This window comes from Ambystoma mexicanum, chromosome 11, assembly GCF_040938575.1.
Source record: "Ambystoma mexicanum isolate Mex_15411 chromosome 11, UKY_AmexF1_1, whole genome shotgun sequence".
Lineage (NCBI taxonomy): Eukaryota > Metazoa > Chordata > Amphibia > Caudata > Ambystomatidae > Ambystoma > Ambystoma mexicanum.
The window spans coordinates 1,081,570,642-1,081,597,770 of NC_090934.1; the positions used below are offsets into that span (position 1 = coordinate 1,081,570,642).

The following is a 27,129-nucleotide window of genomic DNA, read 5'->3' on the forward strand; positions in this document are numbered from 1 at the left end:
TGCCTGTTTGTGGCATAGTCGGTGCTAGAGTCACACAAATATACAGCAGCCACAACAGTTTGACAATATACAAGTGTCAGCTCTGGGTGCAGAGATTCATCTGTGACAAGGCCGATGTGTATTAGAGTCTGGCCGGGCTGTCTCCACTACACCCATGAGTGACATTGCCCAGGAAGCTGCCTTCTTTCATCCCCCAGAGGAAGAGTAAAATGTTCCTCCAGAGCACAAGAATCCTCCCCAGGAGAGCACCTGTGAGCCCTCTTCTTCCTGCAGAGCATGTGGGAACCCTGTTCTTCAAAGGTGGCACTGCCAGAACAAAGCCACACACACACACGCAAGGGTGCTGACCATTGGAGTCCCTTTAAATTCAGCACACATCGGAAGAGACAGACTTAGAGTTGCCAGATAAGAGAGGTGGACTGCATGAGGGGTTCCACAATCTTCGTACCTGCTAGGGCTATCTACAACTTCTTGTCCCCCCATTTTCTGCAGGAAAAGGTATTCTGGGTGTGTATTTTTAATGATTTATTGGGTGGCCACTCTGAACTCGGGGAGTTCCTTCCCTCCCCAATCAAGGTGTCGCACAGTAAACAGTAAAACTCTTAAAAGATTCAGACTTGGTCAGGTTTCTAACCTGTCTAATACAACTCAGCTTCTACCCCTTGTGCTATCATTAAGCCAGGAACCAGGCCGGTGTATGAAGTAGAAATAAATATTTATTTTAGTTACACAATTCATAATAGCTACACCGCAATAACACAAGCCACCAACTCCATGGCCCAGTACAATAAGCACAGGAACGGAACAATTTTCTTATGTTAATAGACTGACATGTATTTCTTAATAGACTTTCAATTGCAACCACAAAACATAGGTTGAAATTTAAATTAGATCACACATAGAATTTCTCTGCACATTAACACATACAAAACTTTAAAACACACCATCATTACTTTATCAACATGCTCTTTTCTCCCAGCACCCCCCAACCCCTTAGGCATCAGTTATCTGTGACACCCCTTGATTTCAAGGCAAGGTCTGGGGAGTGGGAGTATATTTGGAATTGTGTTTGGCTTTTCAATTTGAAAGGCAGGGTTTTAGAAACAAAGTATATGGGAAAACTTGTTTGGAACAGAACACATTCAATCGAAAGGCAGGGTTTTGGGATTCTTGTTTTGGAATTAATGGGAAAATTTGATTGTGAACACAATACATTCAAATAAAAGGAAGTTTATTGGGGGGATTCTTGTTTTGGAACTAGGGACACCTCTCTTCTGAAAGGAAGTCACGGGTTACAGGAAAATAGGTTCACCCAATTACTTTATCAGTTAGAATAACTATAACACACAGAGAATGAGATTTGTTAATTTTGAATTTTAATCAGAATCATCCCGTGATCTTTTCTATAGGGGAATTTATTGAATTATTTTAATCAAATGGCTATGGGTCTACACATTTTTGCCCACCCAACCCACAATTTAATGGAAAGGATTAAGGCAGGTCATTTCCCCCACACAATGGATAGCCTTGGGATGTATCTACTTACATGGGAGATCTCTGTTCTTAGCTCAGGAGGCAAGCCAGAATTTAGTACCCTCTTTTAGTAACAGATTGGCAGCTCACACCTCAGCCCTCTATTCAGAGCAAGGTCTCACCAGCCACAGGCACTCTCAGATAGGGCTCCCACTTTTCCAAGCAAAAGTCCCCAACAAGTGTCCAGGTGTCTCATTTTCTCTCTCTCGCTCTGTCTACCTTCTGCCTTTGTTTTTCTGTCCTTGTCTGATGCTCCCTTTTATTGTCATTGGTAACTGCTATTATATAGTACTTATGACGCATCCACATTATGAATATTCCCACGCATTGGATTGGACATTCATTTTCTCCCCACCTATCCAGAGCCCACCTCTGCAGCCGATAGGGTAAGGGGTTTAGGAAGTCTAGATTATGGCTATTGAGGGAAGGAGAGAAAGGCACCTTTTTAAAATGACATTTAAAGTTACATTTCTGTCTCAGAAAGTGACACATGAAAACTTTCTGAAATGTACAGATAACCACAATAATATATATATATTTAGATTCAATGATGATCACCGGATCTGGGGACATTACTTTGATCACGGCAGGACCTTCCTGGGGGGTAGCTATCATTTTTTGTAGTTTATTCATTCACCCCAATAGTTATGACCATCAAACTTCACAGAACAGACATTCATTTTAATTTCCATCACCTCACCAACTTTTAGATTTCTCTGATTATGAGAAGGCAAGAATCAGTTTTCTTATTAACTTAAATTCTAAACATCACATAAAATTGATATTAACATAGTACTGACAGGCTTTTGCAGATCTTCAAAATGGCTCCTGAATCAACTCATTACAATGCGCCGTTCTCCTGTAATTAACGAAAATGTGTCCCATGTTATTTAAATGGCAATACATTAATATGGGGCATCCTTGAGTTTCCATTTCTCAAATTCCTGGCAGTTTCGTTTTCTCCAAAGTCAAGTCACATGACCTGGTTATCTGCTTATGCATGTTGGCTGTTTATGTAATAGCATTTGAAGTTCCATTAACATTCTCTGTTTGAAGATGCAAGGTAGTTTATTGAGACCATGACCGTTCTGAAAGGTTAGGCCTGTCTTTCCTTATCTGGCCCTTCCACAATTTGATCTGAAAACAGTGTATTTGTTTTACAATTTTGCTGAAACAGACCTGCATTCCTGGTAGGCCTCAGCCAAAGGTATCTGGGGTCAGAGATCCAGCTACACAGCCCATCAGTTCAACGGGGGAAGCTGCAAAAGCAAGCTACATGTATAATTCTGTAAGAAATGGCATTTTAAATTGAAAAGAGACGTTTTACATGTAGCAGTTTACATGTAATCTGGGCTTTCTGTCCATGTGTAATGTATTTCTTTAGTCTAACAGTTGACAAGACATGTGTATCCCTTCTGTATTGTACACACATTGGCCATTATTTACCATGGGAAAGCAATGTCCACTTTAAAACTCCAAGTAGGCCTTTCCATTTAAATGTCAGTTTATATGTTCCAAAGTAAGTGTTTCTGTTTATGTCAAATTAAATATGTTGCTTGGCTTCACTTTTTTAGATATAACTCACAACTGCACTTAGATTTCTAGATCACAGTATTGTATATCATAGAAGTAAATCTTATTGCCTCTTCTTGCTTGGAGCCACCTCCTTTGTGTACCCAACTACCCCCCCCCTTGGTTCTTTCCTCACCTTGCTTTATTGTATGGTGCACTCTCCGCCCTGCTTCACAGTGCAGGGGTGTGTTGTTGGTATGGGCGTGTCGCGACCAAGTTACTACACCGGCGTGACCCACAGAGTCCAGACCTGCTGTGACTCCAGTTCTTCCAGGTGAGTCTGCTGGTTTTTGCAGTTTGTCCTTTTCTTTGCAATTGCCCCTACTAATGTCTCTCCTTCTTCCTCAGGTGCAGGAAGAGCTCTAGTGGTGTTGTGCTGCTTGGGGCTAAGCACACGATGCTAAGTGAAAGCGGCGCAATGTGCCTTTTATTGTGCTGACCTGTCTTTCTCTCTTTCTTGCAGATCCCTGCAAAGTCCCAGAATGGATGCTGCTGAGAAGATGGAGAACAGTGAGTAAAGCGTAGCACATGGCGCCTTCTTGACCTTCTATGTGCTAATCTGTGTTTCTTCTCTCTTGCAGGTTGTTATTATGGCCCGGCGAGGACGTGAACCAAGAGCGATCCGAACCCAGGTAAGCATGTGGTTGATTAGTTATTTTCGGAATTGGAGTTTAAATGCTTACTAATGTTGTTTCCTTCTTTTCTTCGCGGGTTGCGGCTTTTCCAAGAACGCGGGGACGTCGCCGAGATACTGCGTTCACTGGACCCAAGAGCGATGGACAGGAGCAAGATTCTTTCACAGGTAAGTGTTTTACTGATGGGGTTCTTGCTCTTGCAGGTATTAGGCTCCAGGATGCTGGCCAAGACTCGAGCAGAACGTGGTGAGCATCACGCTGCAGAGCACAGAGTAACGCAAAGAGTGTTTCTCAGCCTGGGCATGGCTTATATAGCCCCAAGGTATCCCAGGTATCCCTAGGCCTGACCACACCTAAAACACTAGACTGCATAGCTCGGTTCATTGAACTGAGCTATGCAGGGGCATCCATGTTGTGCAAAAGTCCATTGCCAAGCCCAGTTCATATGTTTTCCTCACTTTACATATGAGCCTGGTGCCAATGGCGTTAGGAATGAGTCCAGGAGAGTCTTGGGTGAGGTGGCAAGGCCGTTAGGGCCATGATGGAGGGTTGTCTATTAGGGCCAGGGGCAGGGGTCATAACAGATGCAGATCTTACTCTGACACCAATAATTAGACCGACTCAGGAAGTTGGCAAATCTTTAGCTGTTTTATTAAGAAGTATTTAAAACAGGGAGTACAAGGGGCATCAACGGACGCTAGACAAACATTCTCAATGTTTTCCTTGATAAAACACATATTTATAACCAAAATTCCTCATACGTGATTTCATACTACATGGCAAAATAAAAAAACCTAAGTGGGGATGTGATAGGCTTAATGGGAACATCTAAGTATACTTTCTATGGGGGACGGGATTGTGAATGGATCCCTAAGGTCAAGTGGACAACTATGACCACTACTAGTATAAGTCATCTTCACCATCATAAAATACGCAATGTTTCATTGGCTTTCAAACTATAAGGCTCCTCATTCTGCGGCCCTCTATGATTGGTTGGCATGCTTTAACCCTTCTGGAATATTCCACTCGATAGCAGCACGCAAGCTGGAACCACAAGTGCTGGAGGGTTGGACTTGGTCATGCCTCCCTACCCAATTAGCCCAACATCCATCATCACTCCTGCTGTCTGCCAGTCAAATTCATCTTTGAACCCGGCCTTGCAAGTGTCACTGTGCTTGAGAATAGAAGGGAGTGTGAGCATGGTCTTATCTTCTGGTCTCGGTGCAGCCCGCCCAAAGTCGATTCTCATCTTGACCATGTGACAGTAGACCATGTTTTGAGCTCCTTCTTCGTATTTAATATTATTAAATGAATAAAACCTGGCACTTATAGTGTTTTTCCATTGTACCTCAACAGAAGTTCGTCTTGCTTCTCAGGTTCATTGTATCTTCTCGAATAGATAACCAGTTTCCTGGCTCCCCCAACCCTTAACACTGAGCCAGACAAGCCTTCTCGAATCTTCCTTCAGCGTTAGCTGTTTTTATTCTACAGCGCCACACTTTCAGCCCTTCTGTTCATAGCGTCCTAGTTTGCTAAGATACACCGTGGAACATCCAGATTCTATACACATATATATATTGGCGGCACCACCTGCAGTCTATTCACTACGTATAGCCAGCCTCATGATTACTTAGTCTATTTGCGTTTCAGCATCTTTATAGTTATAAAATGGCTTGCATTTTCTTCAGTGCTTGCTATACGTGCAATCTTTATTTTGCTCATGAAATGTGGTTCAGTTCTTCACTTCGCCATCAGATTCTATAAAGTCTATATGCTTTCTTCTTCGGCATCTCTTCTGGGTTCATCACTTCACACTTTTTCAAGGCCCTCCCTTAAAAGGCTGTCATTTCTGAGAGGGTACATCATTTAGGGCTTTCTCAATGGACACCTTGTTTTGCGGACTCTTCGCGGTATCGGGACCATTACTGGCGTTGTGCATGTTGCAATTTCCAGCTTCCAACATATGGGCAAAATGGGGGCAGGACCTCCGGTAGAGGCACTTGGCTCCTCCTCTACACTTCCCAGTCTGGTTGATTCATCGACCACTCTCCCATCAGTCTTCACATCTAGACATCCTTATCTGAAAAAGTGCTTCTTTGGAGTCCATATCTTGATTACTCCTTTCAGAGATCCTGCTGATTTCACATGGCCAACAACACTCCAGGTCATAAGACTACATTGTCCATTCAGATTGCAATAGATCCATCTTCCCACGTACATCTTGTGGTTCCTTGGATACATGAACTTCGTTCCCTCAGGTCCTAGAATACTGCCTTTATATAGTATCTAATTTTTTCATCTGTCAGCTCTTCGGGTCTGAACCCTAGCTCGACATTGCTCAAAATCTTAATTCCTACGGCTTTCTTTGCAGTCTTCTTGCACTGTGTGATTATTATTCTAATCACTCAGAATCCGAACATGATCATCACCAACAATGCTCTGAGAAACTTGAAGATATTCGCCATCCATGGTGCAACCCATGAGAAGATCGACGTAAACCAGCTGTCATCAGCTATATCTTCTACTTCCTCTTCAATGTTGATGTGCAAATTCGTCAGCATTGTTATGGTCTCTGTCAAGGTCCCATTCTCTTGATCATGAAAAGGTATGAATGTGCAACATGATTCTCCGATTTTGGTAAAAACCCTCCATCGATGGCTGTAATCATGTCCAGGACCTATCTATTCTGAAGGGTCATCAGTCTTATGGCTCTCAGTTCTTCTTTGATAGCGTTCAATCCCTTTATGGTAGTATTGATCGTCTGCAGGAGCTTCCATCTGGTAATCTGTAACCATTTAGCATTTGCCATTGTCTGGATCCCGTGCATCAAGAATGTCGCAAATACTGCTGAAGTCTGGATGAACAACGTGTGTTCATACGGAATAGAGTCAAAGGCCTCTATCGATTTAGCTGAAAAGCAGTTCTCCCTCTTTGTTCGATTGAGGAATTCAACTGATCTCCTCTTTCTCAGGTGAGCATCTGCTTTTGGAAACACTCCAATATTCAAGTCACTTTTAGGAATCACTAACGCTGGAACATGGACAATTACTATTGAACACAGCCCACCCGAGTCCTTGGTCAACTTCATGTATGCTCTGGATCCACAGGCCCAGTAGCGGTCCATTATCACTACTGTTCCATCCTTCATTCCTGGCACATCAAAAATGTGACCGCACTGCTGATTAATTCCAACTTTTCTTGTGCCATTGTTTCTGAAACATAGCTCTGCACTGGCCAGAGGCACTATCTGCAATGGGCCTCCCTTGTCATCGACCCATGTAAGCAATTTTGCAAGCTAAGAGCAGAGAGTTTTGCATCCCTTCTCCACACAATCTACAACTGGCTCATAATGTCCTGTTACTGCCACAACTATGCCTTCCCCCAACCATCTGGAGAAAGTACTGTTCCTTGAATTTGAATCTGGCCTCTTTCCTTGCATCTTCATATTTCTTCATATACTTTCCTTGACAATCAAGCTTTTTGTTAATTTCCCATTGGGAGCAAAGGCGTTCTCATTTGCCTCCCCGTCACTAGCTCGTGGGGTGTGAGGTGGTAGTCCAACCCAGGCTGATTCCTTAATGCATATAATACAAGGGGCAGGCAATACAGCCATCTCTTTTTCAATGTCAATTTTAACTACTTGTCAATTCTCTATTTAAGGAGGCCATTGAGTCTCTCACATAGCCCGTTTGCTTGCAGGTGATAAGCAGAAGGAAACTTGTGTTTTGTACTAAGCAATAGGCTAATCTGCTCAAACACTTCCTTGAGAAAATGGGGCCCATTGTCGGATCTCAGCACCTCACATACTCCCCATCTAGGAAAGACTTCTCTGAATAAAAACCTTGCTGTGCAAGTGGCATCAGGGTATGTACACAGATCTGATTCAATCCATCTCGAAAAGGGACACACCACCACTATCATATACCTATATCCACTACATACTTGCAGCATATCAACATAGTCAATATGTAAATGCTGATAAGGACCGTTCGGTCGAGGAATCACTCCTCTGATTGTTCTCAGTGTGTGCCCAGGGGTAAAGGTTTGACATACAATGCAATTTACTACATAAAATGCAACGTGTTCTAACAGGTTCGGTACGAACGAGTTCTCCACAATAGCTGCTGCAAGGCTTTCCCTAGTTACATGCGCAGGGTAGTAGCTGTTCGAGCGCTACCCTTAATAAGGATAGAGGCATCACCAGCTTTCCAGTGCTGTCCTGTCGCCAAAATGCTTCAGAGGGGGGTAAAGAACGCCCCATCCGTTTCCATATTTCTTGCTCTTCGTGCGGTGCTCAACCTTGGACTTCCATCAACTGTGTTCTTGACAAATGATTAAACCCTTCATTTACAATCATAATCATGACTACTTTTTCCTTTACATCTGGAGTATCAAAACTTGAAATATCTGGCGAATATACAACCCTTTTGGCCTCTTCGTCTGCGGCTTCATTCCAGCGTGAGATAAAGTCAGTTTTCTTAGAATGTGCTGCGCATTTAACTATCAATGGCTGCTGGGAGTTGCAGTGCCTTGATAAGCCTGTCCAATAATGCTGTGTGTTGCACTGGAGTGCCATCCGCTCGGAGGTAGCACCTCCTTTTCCTACATGCTAGCCCTGCGTGCACAGTTGACGTCACATAGGCGGAGTCACTATACACCATCACTTCCTGCCCTGCATGTTTCTCGAGTGTGACAATAAGTGCCACCAATTCTGTTGCTTGTGCTGAAAAGAGAGACGTAGTCTTGCACTTGCTACCACTTCAAATTATTCATTAGCTCTGTGTCTTACCACAGCTGAACCTGAATGCCTTTCCCCATCAGTTTGATCAATTTTCGAAGACCCATCAATGAAGACAATCTCCCCCCTGCTAGCGCATTTTCTTTTACACACAGGATATCATCCTAGAACTCCTCGTAATTAGAGCAATAATGTACATGCTCACCTTCTGCCACAGGCTCAGCTACAAATGTGTCAGGGTTCACTATTTTACACCTGACTATTTTTTTTTCCCTAATCTTTATTGATTTTCAACAGCACACATCAATTCCCTCAAATAACCTTCCATTCCCCTCCCATCCCATCCCTCCCTCCTCCTTTCCCCCCAAGACCCTTCAGGTGAACGACAGCAGTTCTTGTACAGTTCTCTTCTTCCTTTTAACTATTTACATTCAGGGCTTCCATCCCTCTATTACCCTTACAACATGTCCAGAATCCTAATGTTATGAGGGCACCATTGGGTCATAAAGTCACTCTGTAGGTAGGCGAGGACACTGCCCCATTCCGTTCGGAAAGCCTCTTGGTTGCCTTGCAGTTTATAAGTTACCCATTCCATCGTCACAAACCTCCAAACTTTCCTGAGCCAATCATATATTGTTGGTGGCTGACGTTTCTTCCAATGTTGGGCTATTGTCAACCATGCTTCTATTACCAAAGCCATAATTCCTCTTTGTTTGGTTTTTTGAGAAATCCCTTTGTTTTAGAACCCACATGCCCTGGAGCCATGTCCTTGGCTCTAGGTTATTCACCCCTGGAACCATTGCGTTGACTTGTTCTATTATTTCTTGCCAGAACATTTTAATCTTCGGGCAACCCCACCACATTAGGTACCAATCTCCAGTTGTAGGGCACCCACGCCAACAAGAGTTACTTACAGAGGGAAACATGGCATGAAGTTTCGTTGGTAATAAGTGCCATTGGAGTATTACTTTCTGCCTCATTTCCTCAATTGAATGGAGCGGGTTAGTTTGGGGAGTTTGTTCCACAAGTCTCGCCATTGCGGTCTCGATATAGATTCCCCGAGTGTTAATTCCCAGTTCTTCATATATTGCCAGACCACCTCCTCCACCTGTGAGTTCAGATGAGCATACAGGTTGGTAATCAGTTTACATGTTCCTGGGTCAGTTGTTAGAAACATTATGTAAATACATTTTGACCTTTTTGAAAACATAAAACATGGCCAGATTCCCAGCAAACTCGTGTAAGAAGCATTGGCAAGGGCCAGAAAGCATAGTTTTGCAAATGTTTCTGTGTTTTATTTTTTGACAAGTGCCATAATGTAGGTACAGAAAATAGTGATATACCTTTGGTGACTGAGGTATAGGCTGCGGCCATGGGCAGTGGCCAGATTGTCTAGGTCATGGCATAAGGTCATGACCCGGACAGTCTGGCTACTGGCCATGACCATGAGGGACGATCAATGGGGATAAAGTGGCCATGTCCACCGGGGACCGGCTATGTGATCGAAATTGGGATAGGTTTGGAAGGGGAATAAATGTTGCTTGTGGTAATATGGTCATAGGTTTTCTCTCCGTCTTTGCAGGCTGACATCTAAAGGGAAGAGATGCTCTGTGTCCATCCCAGTGTAGGAAGAAGAATCCTTTTTTTTAGCACCCCGGGTTACCGCTTTGGCAACCCGGGGTGCTAATGGCCTTCATCCCTCATTGCAGGGGCTGGAATAGGGGATAACAGTCCGGAGCACTTGTTATGCGTACTCGCTTCGCTTGGGCCGATAACTTGGGCTGGCAGCCCATTATCCCCTGTTCCAGTCTCTGGAACGGGGGATGAACGCCACATTATTTCCATTAGCATAATACAAAATACTAATGGAAAAGTTGAAAAATCTTATTGAGTCTATGCACTTTACTGAGAAATGTAAAGTAGATGGAGTCTATAGGATTGGGTTTTTTTGTCTATTTTTTACCTGTGAAAGGTGGTTCCTAAAGGAAGCTTTCTTTGTTTTTTTTATTTTATTGCAGGCGAGGTTAGAACGTAAGGTGAGGAGGGAAATTAGGGAAGAGGCACCAAGTACTAATATGGTGGGGCAGGTGGACAGAGAAGATGTTGCGCGTGTGTTACATATAAGGTAGGGGGCAGTGTATCTCATGCTCCTTGATTACAGCTTCAAAAGCACTTGAAATTGTTCCCACTTTTTATTGCTTGCAAGGTAGCTGGTGGGATTTTGTGTCCCACAGACGTAGGCTGTGTGGTTACAGTACTGATTGCAGAATATGAGGTGGAGGAAGACAGCCTACTACTTGCTAAGAAAGGAACAGCCTTTCTGAGAGCATTGTGGCGGTTGGATTGGGTGTGGCGGTGCATGGAGGTGATCCCGTAGGAGTATTGTCCAGGTAGTCCGTTACAGTGCATTTCACTTTGTTAGCCTTAGCCTTTGGTACATTCCCAACAGTGGTAAATAACTGCCACACCCATGATTCTCTCTTGCCGCTAGAGATAGGCACTTCCTCTAATTCATCTTCTTAGTCCTCTTCATTGTCTTTGTAAGTACTGCGCTTTTATTGTTGTGTGGGTCCTCCAGCTGGTGGTGGTGGTGGTGGTGGCGCTTGGGGAGGAGGGATGGCAATAGCTGATGTCATTTTTAAGATAAATAGCAGCTTTGCTAATATTCTTCCAAGTATGTGCTCTGTAATAGATAGTTAATATATAATTAGTAAAAATAGGTGTAGGAGCTGTGAAAGGGGTCAATTTCAAGCTTGAAAATTTGCAGATCAGCAGAAAATGAAGTTCGAAATTGTCCACGAAGCACTGACCCGATTACGAAGTGCGGACGTGTTTGCGAACAAGTCATCATGCCGGGCGTGAGTGCATGGTCACGTGACACTGTGCGGTAGGTCCGCAATGACATCAGACGTTCGCTAACGTCGACGGACACAAAAACTGTGGAAAAAGTTTGAAAAAGTGTATAGAAGTGTTAAAAATGATGCTAGAAGGTGGGAAATGGCAGCGTTTTAAGGTGAAACTTTGTAAATTGGACAGAAATGTTGCTATATTGGGGTAAGAATGATATTAGTAAGTTGTAGGAAATTAGCATGCACTGGTAAAAACCCATGAAATTTACTGAAAAAACATTGTTAAAGGGACGTTATTATTAAGTTGTGCTAATAAAAACCTATGAAATTCAATGAAAAAACTTTGTTAAGTCCCCCCCTTTTTCTGCACTTATCAGACACCCCCTGTCTGTGCCTTAAACCTAGCACTTGCCACTTGCTGGCTGCACTACCACGTGTTGTTTATTCCTATGCTCAGCATTTCCACTTCTCCCCTCCCCCCTGCACTTCCTCCGTCCCTTTCCCCTGCACTTGCGCATTCTCAATGCCACTGGACCTAGTAGGATCGTTGTTTTTGTTCTCCCTTGGTCCACTCCCTTGCTTTGTCGCGCTCTGAAATACTTGTGTATGAGCGCCATACAAATAAAATATCAATATCAATAACAGGTCCCCAACGCTATTTTCATGGGGACTTCAAAAATGAGATCTCAAATATAAAATATGAAAACAAGTAAACTTCATCCAATGCTTTGAAAACCTTAAAGAACACAAAAGCACCCTTTGCTTATATTGAAAATGACCATTTGTATAAATTCACTCTTTATTGTATCCCAAAAAGTGCACTGGTGTGATGGTGGTGAGGCTGTCACATATTTAGAACTGGGATTTGAACTCCATTGGCACAAAATAAATACATGCAAGACAATATATGTGGGAATACCCATTAGGAACCTAAACATGGTAGCCCTTGATTTTTTTTGTATGTTGTTGCAAGGCCCATGAGTTACTTGTTGCTGCTCCTTCCGCAGCCTTGAGGACTTTTCGAAGGATTCTGGACTTTATTTCCTGATCCAGAAAGATGCCCAATGCTCTCCTGAGTGCATCTGCAAGAAGCATCAAACATGGTGACTCTCAAATGGGTGCAAGCTTCTTTTCACAGCCGGTAAAATGGCTCAGTGGGTTAAGCATTGTTGTTGTGATCTGTGTTTGATTTGCAGGTCACAGGTTCAAATCCTGGCACGGTCAACTCAGCCTTTCATCGTTCCGAGGTTGATAAAGTGATTAGCAATTTCGATTGTGTTATAATAATGTATGTAAATATGCACTATGTAAGTTGCTTTGGATCAAAGTGCTAAATTAAAGTACTATTATTTCACTAGGCAGTGCTCTGGTATTGTGTCAATACTGCAGTCCCGCACTCTCCAAGTCTACCTCCCAAGAGCCAAATCAGGAATCTAAATGAGAGTTATTTACATAGGCAATGGCTTTCCTAAAAACCTGGTGTGTCCTTTGGGGCTTTCCAGGACCCCAATTGCAGACCTCTGCAGTAGTCATTTACAAGTTGGGCTGTTCAATAAATACATTAAAAAGCCTATCACTTTGCTTGCATAGCTGTGGCTTCATCTCAGTGATTAGCAAAAGCAGGAAGGTGTAACACATGAATAACACCAATGCGATTATAGCCATTCAAGTACCACAATCTGTGCAAAAAGGCTGAAAGATCTGACTTCTCAACACTCATTTACTCCGACTTTGCAGTTCACTCCTTACCTCTATACACTATTTACTTCATCAGAACTACTCTCCTCCTTCATCACTCCTTCTTCCTTCACACTCCGATGAATTCACCACTTTGAGCCCAATGCCCACCTCAGTATGAATTTACCAGACCAGGACCACCTGATAAGAGCGGCGTGTGACCAGGATCTACACTGGCCCATTTACAGTTATTCACATTGTTTCCATGATGGCCAATATTCAAGGAATGGCGGGGCAAAGTCTTTGGTCATCGGTGGCCCAAGCTGCCTCTGCCCTCCAAGCACCTGGGCAAGGGTCTCCTCAGAGTTCCTCCTCATACAGCGACTTGTGTCTGAGATATTCTTCTAGGCACTGGATCGCTGTGTCGTCCACTGAGGGGTCAAACTTGTTGGCCAGGAGGTGATGATGCTGGAGCATCCAGTGCAAGTCCCCGGCCCCGTAGATGCACACACCTCGCTGGTAGACCCCGGTGCAGGGTGGGTAGGGCGCCCCCTTAGTGACATCCCCTGCCAGGTGCTGCCACTTCACCAGGCGAGCTAGGGCGTTCATGTCTGTGAGCTCGTATTTGTCGTTGTGAGGTATGGAGCCAGGCAACTCAGGCATGCGGTTTAGGGTGGCCCAGAGGTGCTCGTCTGGGCTGTAAGTGTCTTGCTCCCACTCTACCAGCTTTCGGACAACAGGCTCCTCAAAGACCGCCCTCACAAATTCCCGAGAAACCACAATGTAGGCACTGCCAGAGAACATAGGGATGCTGATGGGTGGAGGTGCCTTTGTCACGCCGGTTTGGACAATATTAGAGTTCTCCACCTTGTGCTGCAGCTGCCACCGCTTCTTCTTGAACTCTACTGTCCGCTCGGATCCCACACGGTTGCGTCCATTCAGCACGCATAGGGCACGCACCATCTCACCATTGGTCTTAATGGGGAAGTCAGTGCCGCAGGTGTTGATTAAGTACCTCCAGGGTACAGGACTCTTCAGAAGGTCCTCCATACAATTAAGGTCTGCTTGGACCCTGGACCAGGAGGCGTAGATCACCTTCTCCAGTTTGGATGCCACAAAGACGTTGGGGAAGCAGTTTGCAATGGCTTGGACCGCCTGCAGGAAAAGTTTGGGAGCCTTAGCGTCCACATGCACACAGTAGATGTTCTGTGGAGCATAGAGGGATCTCAGCAGCCGCTCAAACATCTCAATGTTTTTATGGATGACCATGGAATAGGCTATGGGGAAGGCCTCCTCCTCAAGGCTCAGCGCCACTGGCATAAATCGCCTGCTTGCCCTGTAGCTGTTGCAGTCCTGAGTCTGATTTAGATAGAAGCCCTCTGTGATTGGCTGATGCTTGTGGACCACTTCCAGCCTCTGCAGGGCAGCCTGCTGCAGGGCTTCGATGTCGCCCCTGAGGATGCGGAAGCAGTTGGTGCCATCTGTGGGTGAGAGATGCAGCTGTGTGTAGAGTCGGTCCCTGCACACAGCACTGTTTGGGCGCTTGGCATCTGTGCGCAGGTCAGCCAGCTCGCAATCCCTGGTGGTGTAGACCTTCAAAATGATGATAGCACAGGCCGTCAGAACTAACAGTCCTAGAATCTGTTGCCGATTGCTCCCCTTTCTCTGGGAAAAAAACATTACAGGGAGTAAAAAGGAAATGGGACAAGGCGGGCAGAGAGAAGATCCAAAGTGACCTGGCCCTGATGGATCCTCCACATAACACAGGCTTGAGACTGGGAGCACTGGTTTCTCCTTATCTGGTGTAATATAAGTATGTCTCTTCAATCTCTAGGCAGCACTGGGTGCAGGCTGGAGCACTATAGGCCACTTTCTTCCACTGCCTTTGCAGAGTATTACTGGTGTTTTGGGCGTCTGCGGCCAGCACTGGGAGCAGGCTGGAGCACTACAGGCCACTTCCACTGCCTTTGGAGAGTATGCGTGATGTCTTGGGTGTCTGCAGAAAGCAGTGGGTGCAGACTGGAGCACTGCAGGCCACTTACTGCCACAGCCTTTATGGAGTGTTAGTGATGTCTTGGGTGTCTGTAGGCAGCCCTGGGTGCAGGCTGGAGCACTGCAGGCCAGCTTCACTGCCTTTGGAGAGTATGAGTGATGTCTTGGGTGTCTGCGGCCAGCACTGGGTGCAGGCTGGAGCACTGCAGGCCACTTCCACTGCCTTTGGAGAGTATGCGTGATGTCTTGGGTGTCTGCAGAAAGCAGTGGGTGCAGACTGGAGCACTGCAGGCCACTTACTGCCACTGCCTTTGCAGAGTATTACTGATGTCTTGGATGTCTGTCACTGGATGCAGGCTGGAGTTTGGAAGGCACAGAGGTGGGGCTGGAGGTCTTGTTCGCAAATGCAGACTGGACCGCTATAGGCGCACCACGGGATGCAGGCTGAAGCTTCTGTTTGCGCGATGCAGGCTGGACTTGGAAGGCACCGAGAGAAGTCTGTATGTCTTGTTCACAGCACGCAGGCGGGATTTCCCAGGATGCAGGCTGGAGTTTGGAAGGCGCAGAGTCAAAGCTACAGGCTGAGGTGCAGGCTGGAGCTCGTGTTCACTGGGCGCAGACTGGAGCCTGGCAGACAAGGCACAGGACCCTGGCTTTAACTTGAAGGCAGAGTGGAGGATGCAGGCTGGAGCTCGTGCTCCCTGCGCGCAGGCTGGAGCTTGGCAGACAAGGCACAGGACCCCTGTCTTCAGCTTCTAGGCACATCAGAGGCTGGAGCTCCGTGGTCCTTCTGCTTCTCCTTCCCCGGATGGACCGGCACTGATAGGTCCCTCTCTCTCACCTGCCAGAAGCACCCTAGGGGTGTGTTACTCCGGTCCCGCAACCAGGTACGGAGGGCGGGGCGGGCAGCCATCACCTCCCTTCTCATTATCCATAGGACGGTGCAACTCGCTTCCCGTCCCGGATACCAACTGACGACAGAAGTGCCATCTTCCACCCAGCCCCACCCCGCCCCGCCCTCCCTCTGTCAGCGAAGGAGCGATCATGTCCCAGTCCGAGCATGGTGCTCCAGGGGGTGCCCTGCTCTAGAGCCATGCCATGTTCAGATGACTTGGACGGGGGTGGGGGTCCCCGGGCCAGGCTTCGTGCGCTACGGAAGGATGCAGAGATACATGGTGCCCTGGGGGTGATAGAGGGGGGCTGGGGCAGATTCCGTGCCTTGCAGCAGATCTCGTCCGTCCCACGGTAGGAGCATAGCGGGCGCCGGAGCCTGTATGCCCAGGCGTGGCCCGCGCGGAGAGACGGTGCTACACTGATCCGTATGAAGATAAACAATGATCGTAAAAGCTAGTTTATGAATCAGAGAAAACCGACTGCACCGGCGCACGGGCGTGCCCCACACACGCCGAGTGCCATCACGCGCCTTCCCAGCAGCAGCATAGATTTTATCCATCAGCGGTGATTTTTGGATACCGAGGCTTGAGCCTCATGTGGGTTTGGATAACTCGGGCATTTGTCCATTATTAGGCCAACATACATTACTCTTGCTCATTCCTTTTGGCCCCTTCCTTTCCCAACCAGTAAGGTGCAGAATCAGACATGTCTTCTTTTTGGCATAAAAAGGCTGCAGATTTATTTTCACACACATAATAAAAACACAGTAAACAATTGTGAAAATAGCTCAGAAGGTGCGGCGAGTGCTCCGTGTCCAGAACCTGCTTCCCCTTTTCCCAACACAGTCCATAGTAGGCACAACTCCACCAACCCTTCGTGTCTGAGCCCCGCCTGCCCCTGCAGGTGTTCCTGGGCTGGGAGAGTGGCGTTTGTTCGGGGGAAGCTGAGCCTCTCATTGTTGCCCCCGGCGCTTAGTCTCCCAAGAGGCGCTGGTCCGAGAAGAGCGAAGACCCTTCCGGCTTTCCCATGGCTCATTCGGAGTCTGTCTCTTGTCACTGGTCGCCAAAACACTGCCACGCCGAAGGTGGGTTACCGCCCACCATGGCTTCCCCCTTTCCGACTTCATAATACCAGTGGCTACGTGCTTAGCTCCAGTAACTCCAAGCCCAATGGTGACAAATGCCACGCTTATATGGGGCTTAGCCCGCCCCTTTCCTTTGTTGCCCTTCCCGAGCTTTCCAAGCGCTTGGCGCGCTTCTCGTTATCCCTCCCCCTTACCCGTCACCTTCATTCTTCTTGGTCTGTGTGGACTTGTCACAGTCAGTGGCAGATTCATGGCAAAGGGCCCCGTGGGAAGCACCTGGCACAGGGCCGTAGATGGGCGGGTCATGGAGGCGGAGCTTTGGGTGGGCGAAGTTAAGTGCAGTAACAAGAGAAGGGCGATGAGAAAGAGGGGCAAGGGAGACAGAGAGGGGCAAGGGAGAAGTGAGATGTAGGGATGAGAACAAAGGAGAAACAAATATAAGGAAAGACAGAGAGGCTGGGAGAGGGAGTGAGAAAGATTATATAAAGTGAGTAAAGAGAAAGAAAAACAGAACATAGGATGGAAGAGGAAGTCGTAGGTAAAGGGGAAGAGCAAAGGGGTGAGAGAAGAACACAGTTGAGAGAATGGTAGAGAAACAGATGAAGAACGAGATAGGGCGATGGAGGGGAAGGGAGAAGAAGGCGGGCAGGACGAGAAAGATAGAGAAACACATGCAGACAGAGAGACACAGAGGTAACCCCGATTGCAGCCCGTGTGTTGCAGGGGAGCTGGGCAGCTGCTATACGCACTGATGCGGTCCATGAATTCCCCTCTGAGCCGGAACTGAGCCTCTGACTCACCGGGCCAGGGATGGGCCCTGTCCTGGGGCATCCTCTGGGGCAGCCCCCACCTCCAGGGCGTGCATCAGTGCAGGCTGCACTGCACAGGGCCGCAGCCTGTGTTCACTCCATCCAGCCAAAGGCGGGCATTTCCCTTCACCGGTGCAGGTCATGATGGGGAGTGGGATGGAGTGAGGCTTTCTCATTCATGACTGTCCCCAGCTCAGGGTGCTTTTCACAAGAAAAGCCCACCAAGAAATTGAATCCCCTTCACGGCTTCGGACTGTAGTGTAGCGCCTAGGGAAGGAAACCACGGCGCAAGCAAATAAGACAAGAAACTCGGCCCATACTTGGTGCCCTGCCTACAACACAGCCAACATATAATTCATACCTGGTGGCCTGCCTCCCCATCCCCACAATAACAAACACACACCCTAAACAGTTCTGCTCTCCTTTCACAATTTTAGGCTAAACTTTTAACGCAGAGAAAGAAGGGCAGAACAAACGCACACACGACTCAACTCGGACTGGAGTGACGTCACAACAGAAAGGGCCCTGTGCTGTGTGGAAGGGGCAGGGCCTGGGACAGGATCCCTGTCACCATTTGTCTGCCTGGCAACCGTTGGATCCGCCTCTGGTCACAGTAGGGCTGGTTTCACAGGGTTTTTGCCGTGATGGGCCGCGGGTCATAGTCGGAAATCCCATCCCACCTGGAACCCTTTGAAGGTTGCATGATATACCGCAAGGTACCAGCTCAGCGGGTAGACTGAGCGTGGCGAGATATGCTCCTTTCTTTGCTTCCCAAAGCTTGACTCAGACTTGCTTTTGAAAACTCGCTTCTAGAAACATTTTGTATATATTTGTAGGCTGATTTATGATGCCGGTTTGGGGATTTGCACGTAGAGTTCTTGAAGAGACTATACGCCCAGCACTTAAAGACAACTGAGAAGAAAACATTGTACACTGGTTATAAACCTGAAGATTGTCTATTCTGCTATCGGAATTGCAAACCGTAGAACCAGGAATTCGGGCTAAAAAACCTGGCTTCCCGCACTGACCATCGTGTGATCCTGAGCGAGTCAGTTTACAACTTTACGCATTTGCTTCTTACTTCTCTCACAGAAAAGGGAAACTAAATTAATGGCGAGTGGAGACCGAGATGTGAGCACTGGTACTGAGCTCAATCTGGAGGGTTGGCAGTCTGGTTCAACAAGTTACCGAGCACAACTCTATGGTCAGAAGGTATTAGAGGATTGTTGTGGGGAAGTGACACTTCCCCACTCTGTTTGGCAATGTGGGTGTGTGACGGAATATAAATCTGGTGAAGACAGGATAGACCAAACTTCTTTTGATATTTATTAAAATAAAATGATACAGGTAATTCTGTTTCTGAAAGGGAGGTTTGCTAATCAGGGCTCCTTTCATTAAGTTCCATGCACAGTGGAGTCATGTGCCATCATGGCAGTGGCAGCAGAGCAGATTCAAAGGTCCCATGTAACAGGATATTGGATTTGGTTAGTAACTGTATAGTAGTTAGTCAAGTTGAATTCTTTAGTAATGTTACTGTATTTTATAGTGGTTAATGTTTGATATGTGTGACAATTTGTGTAAGGTCCCATGTGCATTCCAGACAGCTGCAGGAACACAAAGTGACAGCAGGCAGAGGTGGATTTGTTACTGACTGCACCCCAGTACACATTCTAATTCTAAAAAGAATAACTATAACACACAGAGAATGAGATTTGTTAATTTTGAATTTTGAATTTTAACAAGAATCATCCCGTGATCTTTTCTATAGGGGAATTTATTGAATTATTTTAATTAAATGGCTATGGGTCTACACATTTTTGCCCCCCAACCCACAATTTAATGGAAAGGATTAAGGCAGGTCATTTCCCCCACACAATGGATAGCCTTGGGATGTATCTACTTACATGGGAGATCTCTGTTCTTAGCTCCGGAGGCAAGCCAGAATTTAGGACCCTCTTTTAGTAACAGATTGGCAGCGCACACCTCAGCCCTCTATTCACAGCAAGGTCTCACCAGCCACAGGCTCTCTCTGGTAGGGCTCCCACTTTTCCAAGCAAAAGTCCCCAGCAAGTGTCCAGGTGTCTCATTTTCTCTCTCTCGCTCTGTCTACCTTCTGCCTTTGTTTTTCTGTCCTTGTCTGATGCTCCCTTTTTTGTCATTGGTAACTGCTATTATATAGTACTTATGACGCATCCACATTATGAATATTCCCACGCATTGGAGGGACATTCATTTTCTCCCCACCTATCTAGAGCCCACTTCTGCAGCCGATAGGGTAAGGGGTTTAGGAAGTCTAGATTATGGCTAATGAGGGAAGGAGAGAAAGGCACCTTTTTAAAATGACATTTAAAGTTACATTTCTGTCTCAGAAAGTGACACATGAAAACTTTTTGAAATGTACAGATAACCACAATAATATATATATATTTAGATTCAATGATGATCACCGGATCTGGGGACATTACTTTGATCACGGCAGTACCTTCCTGGGGGGTAGCTATCATTTATTGTAGTTTATTCATACACCCCAATAGTTATGACCATCAAACTTCACAGAACAGACATTCATTTTGCTTTCCATCACCTCACCAACTTTTAGATTTCTCTGATTATGATAAGGCAAGAATCAGTTTTCTTATTAACTTAAATTCTAAACATCACATAAAATTGATATTTACATAGTACTGACAGGCTTTTGCAGATCTTCAAAATGGTTCCTGAATCAACTCATTACAATGCGAGGTTCTCCTGTAATTAACGAAAATGTGTCCCGTGTTATTTAAATGGCAATACATTAATATGGGGCATTCTTGAGTTTCCATTTCTCAAATTCCCTGCAGTTTTGTTTTCTCCAAAGTCAAGTCACATGACCTGGACATCTGCTTATCCATGTTGGCTGTTCATGTAATAGCATTTGAAGTTCCATTAACATTCTCTCTTTGAAGATGCAAGGTAGTTTATTGAGACCATGACCGTTCTGAAAGGTTAGGCCTGTCTTTCCTTATCTGGCCCTTCCACAATTTGATCTGAAAACAGTGTATTTGTTTTACAATTTTGCTGAAACAGACCTGTATTCCTGATAGGCCTCAGCCAAAGGTATCTGGGGTCAGAGATCCAGCTACACAGCCCATCAGTTCAACGGGGGAAGCTGCAAAAGCAAGCTACATGTATAATTCTGTAAGAAATGGCATTTTAAATTGAAAAGAGACGTTTTACATGTAGCAGTTTACATGTAATCTGGGCTTTCTGTCCATGTGTAATGTATTTCTTTAGTCTAACAGTTGACAAGACATGTGTATCCCTTCTTTATTGTACACACATATAGGCCATTATTTACCATGGGAAAGCAATGTCCACTTTAAAACTCCAAGTAGGCCTTTCCATTTAAATGTCAGTTTATATGTTTCAAAGTAAGTGTTTCTGTTTGTGTCAAATTAAATATCTCGCTTCGCTTCACTTTTTTAAATATAACTCACAACTGCACTTAAATTTCTAGATCACAGTATTGTACATCATAGAAGTAAATCTTATTGCCTCTTCTTGCTTGGAGCCACCTCCTTTGTGGACCCAACTACCCGCTCCCCCCTTGGTTCTCTCCTCACCTTGCTTTATTGTATGGTGCGCTCTCCGTCCTGCTTCACAGTGCAGGGGTGTGTTGTTGGTATGGGCGTGTCGCGACCAAGTTACTTCACCGACGTGACCCTCAGAGTCCAGACCTGCTGTGACTCCAATTCTTCCAGGTGAGTTTGCTGGTTTTTGCAGTTTGTCCTTTTCTTTGCAATTGCCCCTACTAATGTCTCTCCTTCTTCCTCAGGTGCAGGAAGAGCTCTAATGGTGTTGTGCTGCTTGGGGCTAAGCACAAGTTGCTAAGTGAAAGCGCGATGCGTGGCGCTATGTGCCTTTTATTGTGCTGACCTGTCTTTCTCTCTTTCTTGCAGATCCCTGCAATGTCCCAGAATGGATGCTGCTGGGAAGATGGAGAGCAGTGAGTAAAGCATAGCATGTGGCGCCTTCTTGACCTTCTATGTGCTAATCTGTGTTTCTTCTCTCTTGCAGGTTGTTATTATGGCCCGGCGAGGACGTGAACCAAGAGCGATCCGAACCCAGGTAAGCGTGGGGTTGATTAGTTCTTTTCGGAATTGGAGTTTAAATGCTTACTAATGTTGTTTCCTTCTTTTCTTCTCGGGTTGCGGCTTTTCCAAGAACGCGGGGACGTCGCCGAGATACTGCGTTCATTGGACCCAAGAGCGATGGACAGGAGCAGGGTTCTTTCACAGGTGTTTTACTGATGGGGTTCTTGCTCTTGCAGGTATTAGGCTCCAGGATGCTGGCCAAGATTTGAGCAGAACGTGGTGAGCGTCACACTGCAGAGCGCGGAGTAACGCGAAGAGTGTTTCTCAGCCTGGGCATGGCTTATATAGCCCCCCGGTATCCCAGGTATCCCTAGGCCTGACCATACCTAAAACACTAGACTGCATAGCTCGGTTCATTGAACGGAGCTATGCGAGGGCATCCATGTTGTGCAAAAGTCCATTGCCAAGCCCAGTTCATAAGTTTTCCTCACTTTACATATGAGCCTGGCGCCAATGGCGTTAGGACTGAGTCCAGGAGAGTCTTGGGTGAGGTGGCAAGGCCGTTAGGGCCATGATGGAGGGGTGTCTATTAGGGCCAGGGGCAGGGGTCATAACAGATGCAGATCTTACTCTGACACCAATAATTAGACCGACTCAGAAAGTTGGCAAATCTTTAGCTGTTTTATTAACAAGTATTTTAAACAGGGAGTACAAGGAGCAATGAACGGATGCTAGACAAACATTATCAATGTTTTCCTTGATAAAACAAATATTTATAACCAAAATTCCTCATACGTGATGTCATACTACATAGCAAAATAAGAAAACCTAAGAGGGGATGTGATAGGCTTAATGGGAACATCTAAGTATACTTTCTATGGGGGACGGGATTGTGAATGGATCCCTAAGGTCAAGTGGACAACTATGACCACTACTAGTGCAATTCATCTTCACCATCATAAAATACGCAATGTTTCATTGGCTTTCAAACTATAAGGCTCCTCATTCTGCGGCCCTCTATGTTTGGTTGGCATGCTTGTACCCTTCTGGAATATTCAACTCGCTAGCAGCACGCAAGCTGGAACCCCAAGTGCTGGAGAGTTGGACTTGGTCATGCCTCCCTACCCAATTAGCCCAACATCCATCATCACTCCTGCTGTCTGCCAGTCAAATTCATCTTTGAACCTGGCCTTGTATGTATCACTGTGCCTGAGAATAGAAGGGAGTGTGAGCATGGTCTTATCTTCTGTTCTCGGTGCAGCTCGCCCAAAGTCGATTCTCATCTTGACCATGTGACAGTAGACCATGTTTTGAGCTCCTTCTTCGTATTTAATATTATTAAATGAATAAAACCTGGCACTTATAGTGTTTTTCCATTGTACCTCAACAGAAGTTCGTCTTGCTTCTAAGGTTCATTGTATCTTCTCGAATAGATAACCAGTTTCCTGGCTCCCCCAACCCTTAACACTGAGCCAGACAAGCCTTCTCGAATCTTCCTTCAGCGTTAGCTGTTTTTATTCTACAGCGCCACACTTTCAGCCCTTCTGTTCATAGCTTCCTAGTTTGCTAAAATACACCGTGGAACATCCAGATTCTATACACATATATATTTTGGCGGCACCACCTGCAGTCTATTCACTACGTATAGCCAGCCTCATGATTACTTAGTCTATTCGCGTTTCAGCATCTTTATAGTTATAAAAAGAATTGCATTTTCTTCAGTGCTTGCTACAAGTGCAATCTTCATTTTGCTCACAAAATGTGGTTCAGTTCTTCACTTCGCCATCAGATTCTATAAAGTCTATATGCTTTCTTCTTCGGCATCTCTTCTGGGTTCATCACTTCACACCTTTTCAAGGACCTCCCTTAAAAGGCTGTAATTTCTGAGTGGGTACATCATTTAGGGCTTTCTCAATGGACACCTTGTTTTGAGGACTCTTCTCGGTATCGGCACCATTACTGGCGTTGTGCATGTTGCAATTTCCAGCTTCCAACATATGGGCAAAATGGGGGCAGGACCTCCGGTAGAGGCACTTGGCTCCTCCTCTACATTTCCCTGTCTGGTTGATTCATCGACCACTCTCCCATCAGTCTTCACATCTAGACATCCTTATCTGAAAAAGTGCTTCTTTGGAGTCCATATCTTGATCACTCCTTTCAGAGATCCTGCTGATTTCACATGGTCAACAACACTCCAGGTCATAAGACTACATTGTCTATTCAGACTGCAAAGATCCATTTTCCCACGTACATCTTGTGGTTCCTTGGATACATGAACTTTGTTCCCTCAGGTCCTAGAATACTGCCTTTATATAGTATCTAATTTTTTCATCTGTCAGCTCTTTGGGTCTGCACCCTAGCTCGACATTGCTCAAGATCTTCATTCCTATGGCTTTCTTTGCAGTCTTCTTGCACTGTGTGATTATTATTCTAATCACTCAGAATCCGAACATGATCATCACCAACAGTGCTCTGAGAAATTTGAAGATATTCGCCATCCATGGTGCAACCCATGAGAAGATCGACGTAAACCAGCTGTCATCAGCTATATCTTCTACTTCCTCTTCAATGTTGATGTGCAAATTCGTCAGCATTGTTATGGTCTCTGTCAAGGTCCCATTCTCTTCATCATGAAAAGGTATGAATGTGCAACATGATTCTCCGATTTTGGTACAAACCCTCCATCGATGGCTGTAATCATGTCCAGGACCTATCTATTCTGAAGGGTCATCAGTCTTATGGCTCTCAGTTCTTCTTTGATAGCGTTCAATCCCTTTATGGTAGTATTGATCGTCTGCAGGAGCTTCCATCTGGTAATCTGTAACCATTTAGCATTTGCCATTGTCTGGATCCCTGGCATCAACATTGTCGCAAATACTGTCGAAGTCTGGATGAACAACGTGTGTTCATACGGAATAGAATCAAAGGTCTCTATCGATTTAGCTGAAAAGCAGTTCTCCCTCTTTGTTCGATTGAGGAATTCAACTGATCTCCTCTTTCTCAGGTGAGCATCTGCTTTTGGAAACACTCCAATATTCAAGTCACTTTTAGGAATCACTAACGCTGCAACATGGACAATTACTATAGAACACAGCCCTCCCCAGTCCTTGGTCAACTTCGTGTATGCTCTGAATCCACAGGCCCAGTAGCGGTCCATTATCACTACTGTTCCATCCTTCATTCCTGGTACATCAAAAATTTGACCTCACTGCTGATTAATTCCAACTTTTCTTGTGCCATTGTTTCTGAAACATAGCTCTGCACTGGCCAGAGGCACTACCTGCAATGGGCCTCCCTTGTCATCGACCCATGTAAGCAATTTTGCAAGCTTCGAGCAGAGAGTTTTGCATCCCGTCTCCACACAATCTATAACTGGCTCATAATGTCCTGTTACTGCCACCACTTTGCATACAACTATGCCTTCCCCCCAACCATCTGGAGAAAGTACTGTTCCTTGGATTTGAATCTGGTCTCTTTCCTTGCATCTTCATATTTCTTCATATTCTTTCCTTGACAATCAAGCTTTTTGTTAATTTCCCAAAGGCGTTCTCATTTGCCTCCCCGTCACTAGCTCGTGGGGTGTGAGGTGGTAGTCCGACCCAGGCTGATTCGTTAATGCATATAATACAAGGGGCAGGCAATACAGCCATCTCTTTTTCAATGTCAATTTTAACTACTTTTCATTTCTCTATTTAAGGAGGCCATTGAGTCTCTCACATAGCCTGTTAGCTTGCAGGTGATAAGCAATAGGCTATTCTGCTCAAACACTTCATTAAGAAAATGGGGCCCATTGTCGGATCTCAGCACCTCACATACTCCCCATCTAGGAAAGACTTCTCTGACTAAAAACCTTGCTGTGCAAGTGGCATCAGGGTATGTACACAGATCTGATTCAATCCATCTCGAAAAGGGACACACCACCACTATCATATACCTATATCCACTACATACTTGCAGCATATCAACATAGTCAATATGTAAATGCTGATAAGGACCGTTCGGTCGAGGGATCACTCCTCTGATTGTTCTCAGTGTGTGCCCAGTGGTAAAGGTTTGACATACAATGCAATTTACTACATAAAATGCAACATGTTCTCCATAATAGCTGCTCCAAGGCTTTCCCTAGTTACATGCGCAGGGTAGTATAGCTGTTCAAGCGCTACCCTTAATAATGATAGAGGCATCACCAGCTTTCCAGTACTGTCCTGTCACCAAAATTCTTCAGAGGGGGGTAAAGAACGCCCCATCCGTTTCCACAATTCTTGCTCTTCGTGCGGTGCTCAACCTTGGCTTCATTCCAGCGTGAGATAAAGTCAGTTTTCTTAGAATGTGCTGCGCATTTAACTATCAATGGCTACTGGGAGTTGCAGTGCCTTGATAAGCCTGTCCAATAATGTTGCGTGTTGCACTGGAGTGCCTTCTGCTCGGAGGTAGCACCTCCTTTTCCTACATGCCAGCCCTGCGTGCACAGTTGACGTTACATAGGCGGAGTCACTATACACCATCACTTCCTGCCCTGCATGTTTCTCGAGTGTGACAATAAGTGCCACCAATTCTGCTGCTTGCGCTGAAAAGTGAGATGGTAGTCTTGCACTTGCTACCACTTCAAATTATTCATTAGCTCTGTGTCTTACCACAGCTGAACCTAAATGCCTTTCCTTATCAGTTTGATCAATTTTCGAAGACCCATCAATGAAGAGAATCTCCCCCCTGCTAGCGCATTTTCTTTTACACACGGGATATCATCCTAGAACTCCTCGCAATTATAGCAATAATGTACATGCTCACCTTCTGCCACAGGCTCAGCTACAAATGTGTCAGGGTTCACTATTTTACACCTGACTATTTTTTTTCACATATCTTTATTGATTTTCAACAGCACGCATCAATTCCCTCAAATAACCTTCCCTTCCCCTCCCATCCCATCCCTCCCTCCCCTCTTCCCCCCAAGACCCTTCAGGTGAACGACAGCAGTTCTTGTACGGTTCTCTTCTTCCTTTTAACTATTTACATTCAGGGCTTCCATCCCTCTATTACCCTTACAACATGTCCAGAATCCTAATGTTATGAGGGCACCATTGGGTCATAAAGTCACTCTGTAGGTAGGCGAGGACACTGCCCCATTCCGTTCGGAAAGCCTCTTGGTTGCCTTGCAGTTTATAAGTTACCCATTCCATCGTCACAAACCTCCAAACTTTCCTGAGCCAATCATATATTGTTGGTGGCTGACGTTTCTTCCAATGTTGGGCTATTGTCAACCATGCTTCTATTAC

At 45.6% G+C, this 27,129-nt stretch overlaps 1 protein-coding gene across 1 annotated transcript; it reads right to left on the bottom strand.

Moving 5' to 3' along the window:
* Positions 1 to 13,364: 13,364 nt before the first annotated feature.
* LOC138504821 (beta-1,3-galactosyl-O-glycosyl-glycoprotein beta-1,6-N-acetylglucosaminyltransferase 3-like) lies at positions 13,365 to 14,273 on the bottom strand. The gene has a single exon (XM_069625272.1). It carries the CDS (start codon positions 14,271 to 14,273, stop codon positions 13,365 to 13,367), a length of 909 nt encoding a protein of 302 aa, XP_069481373.1.
* Between the last annotated feature and the right edge of the window lie 12,856 nt (positions 14,274 to 27,129).

What these genes read in the sequence shown, in the direction of transcription:
- LOC138504821 (XM_069625272.1), bottom strand. Translation starts at nt 14,273, where the DNA reads ATGGTCATCCATAAAAACATTGAGATGTTTGAGCGGCTGCTGAGATCC.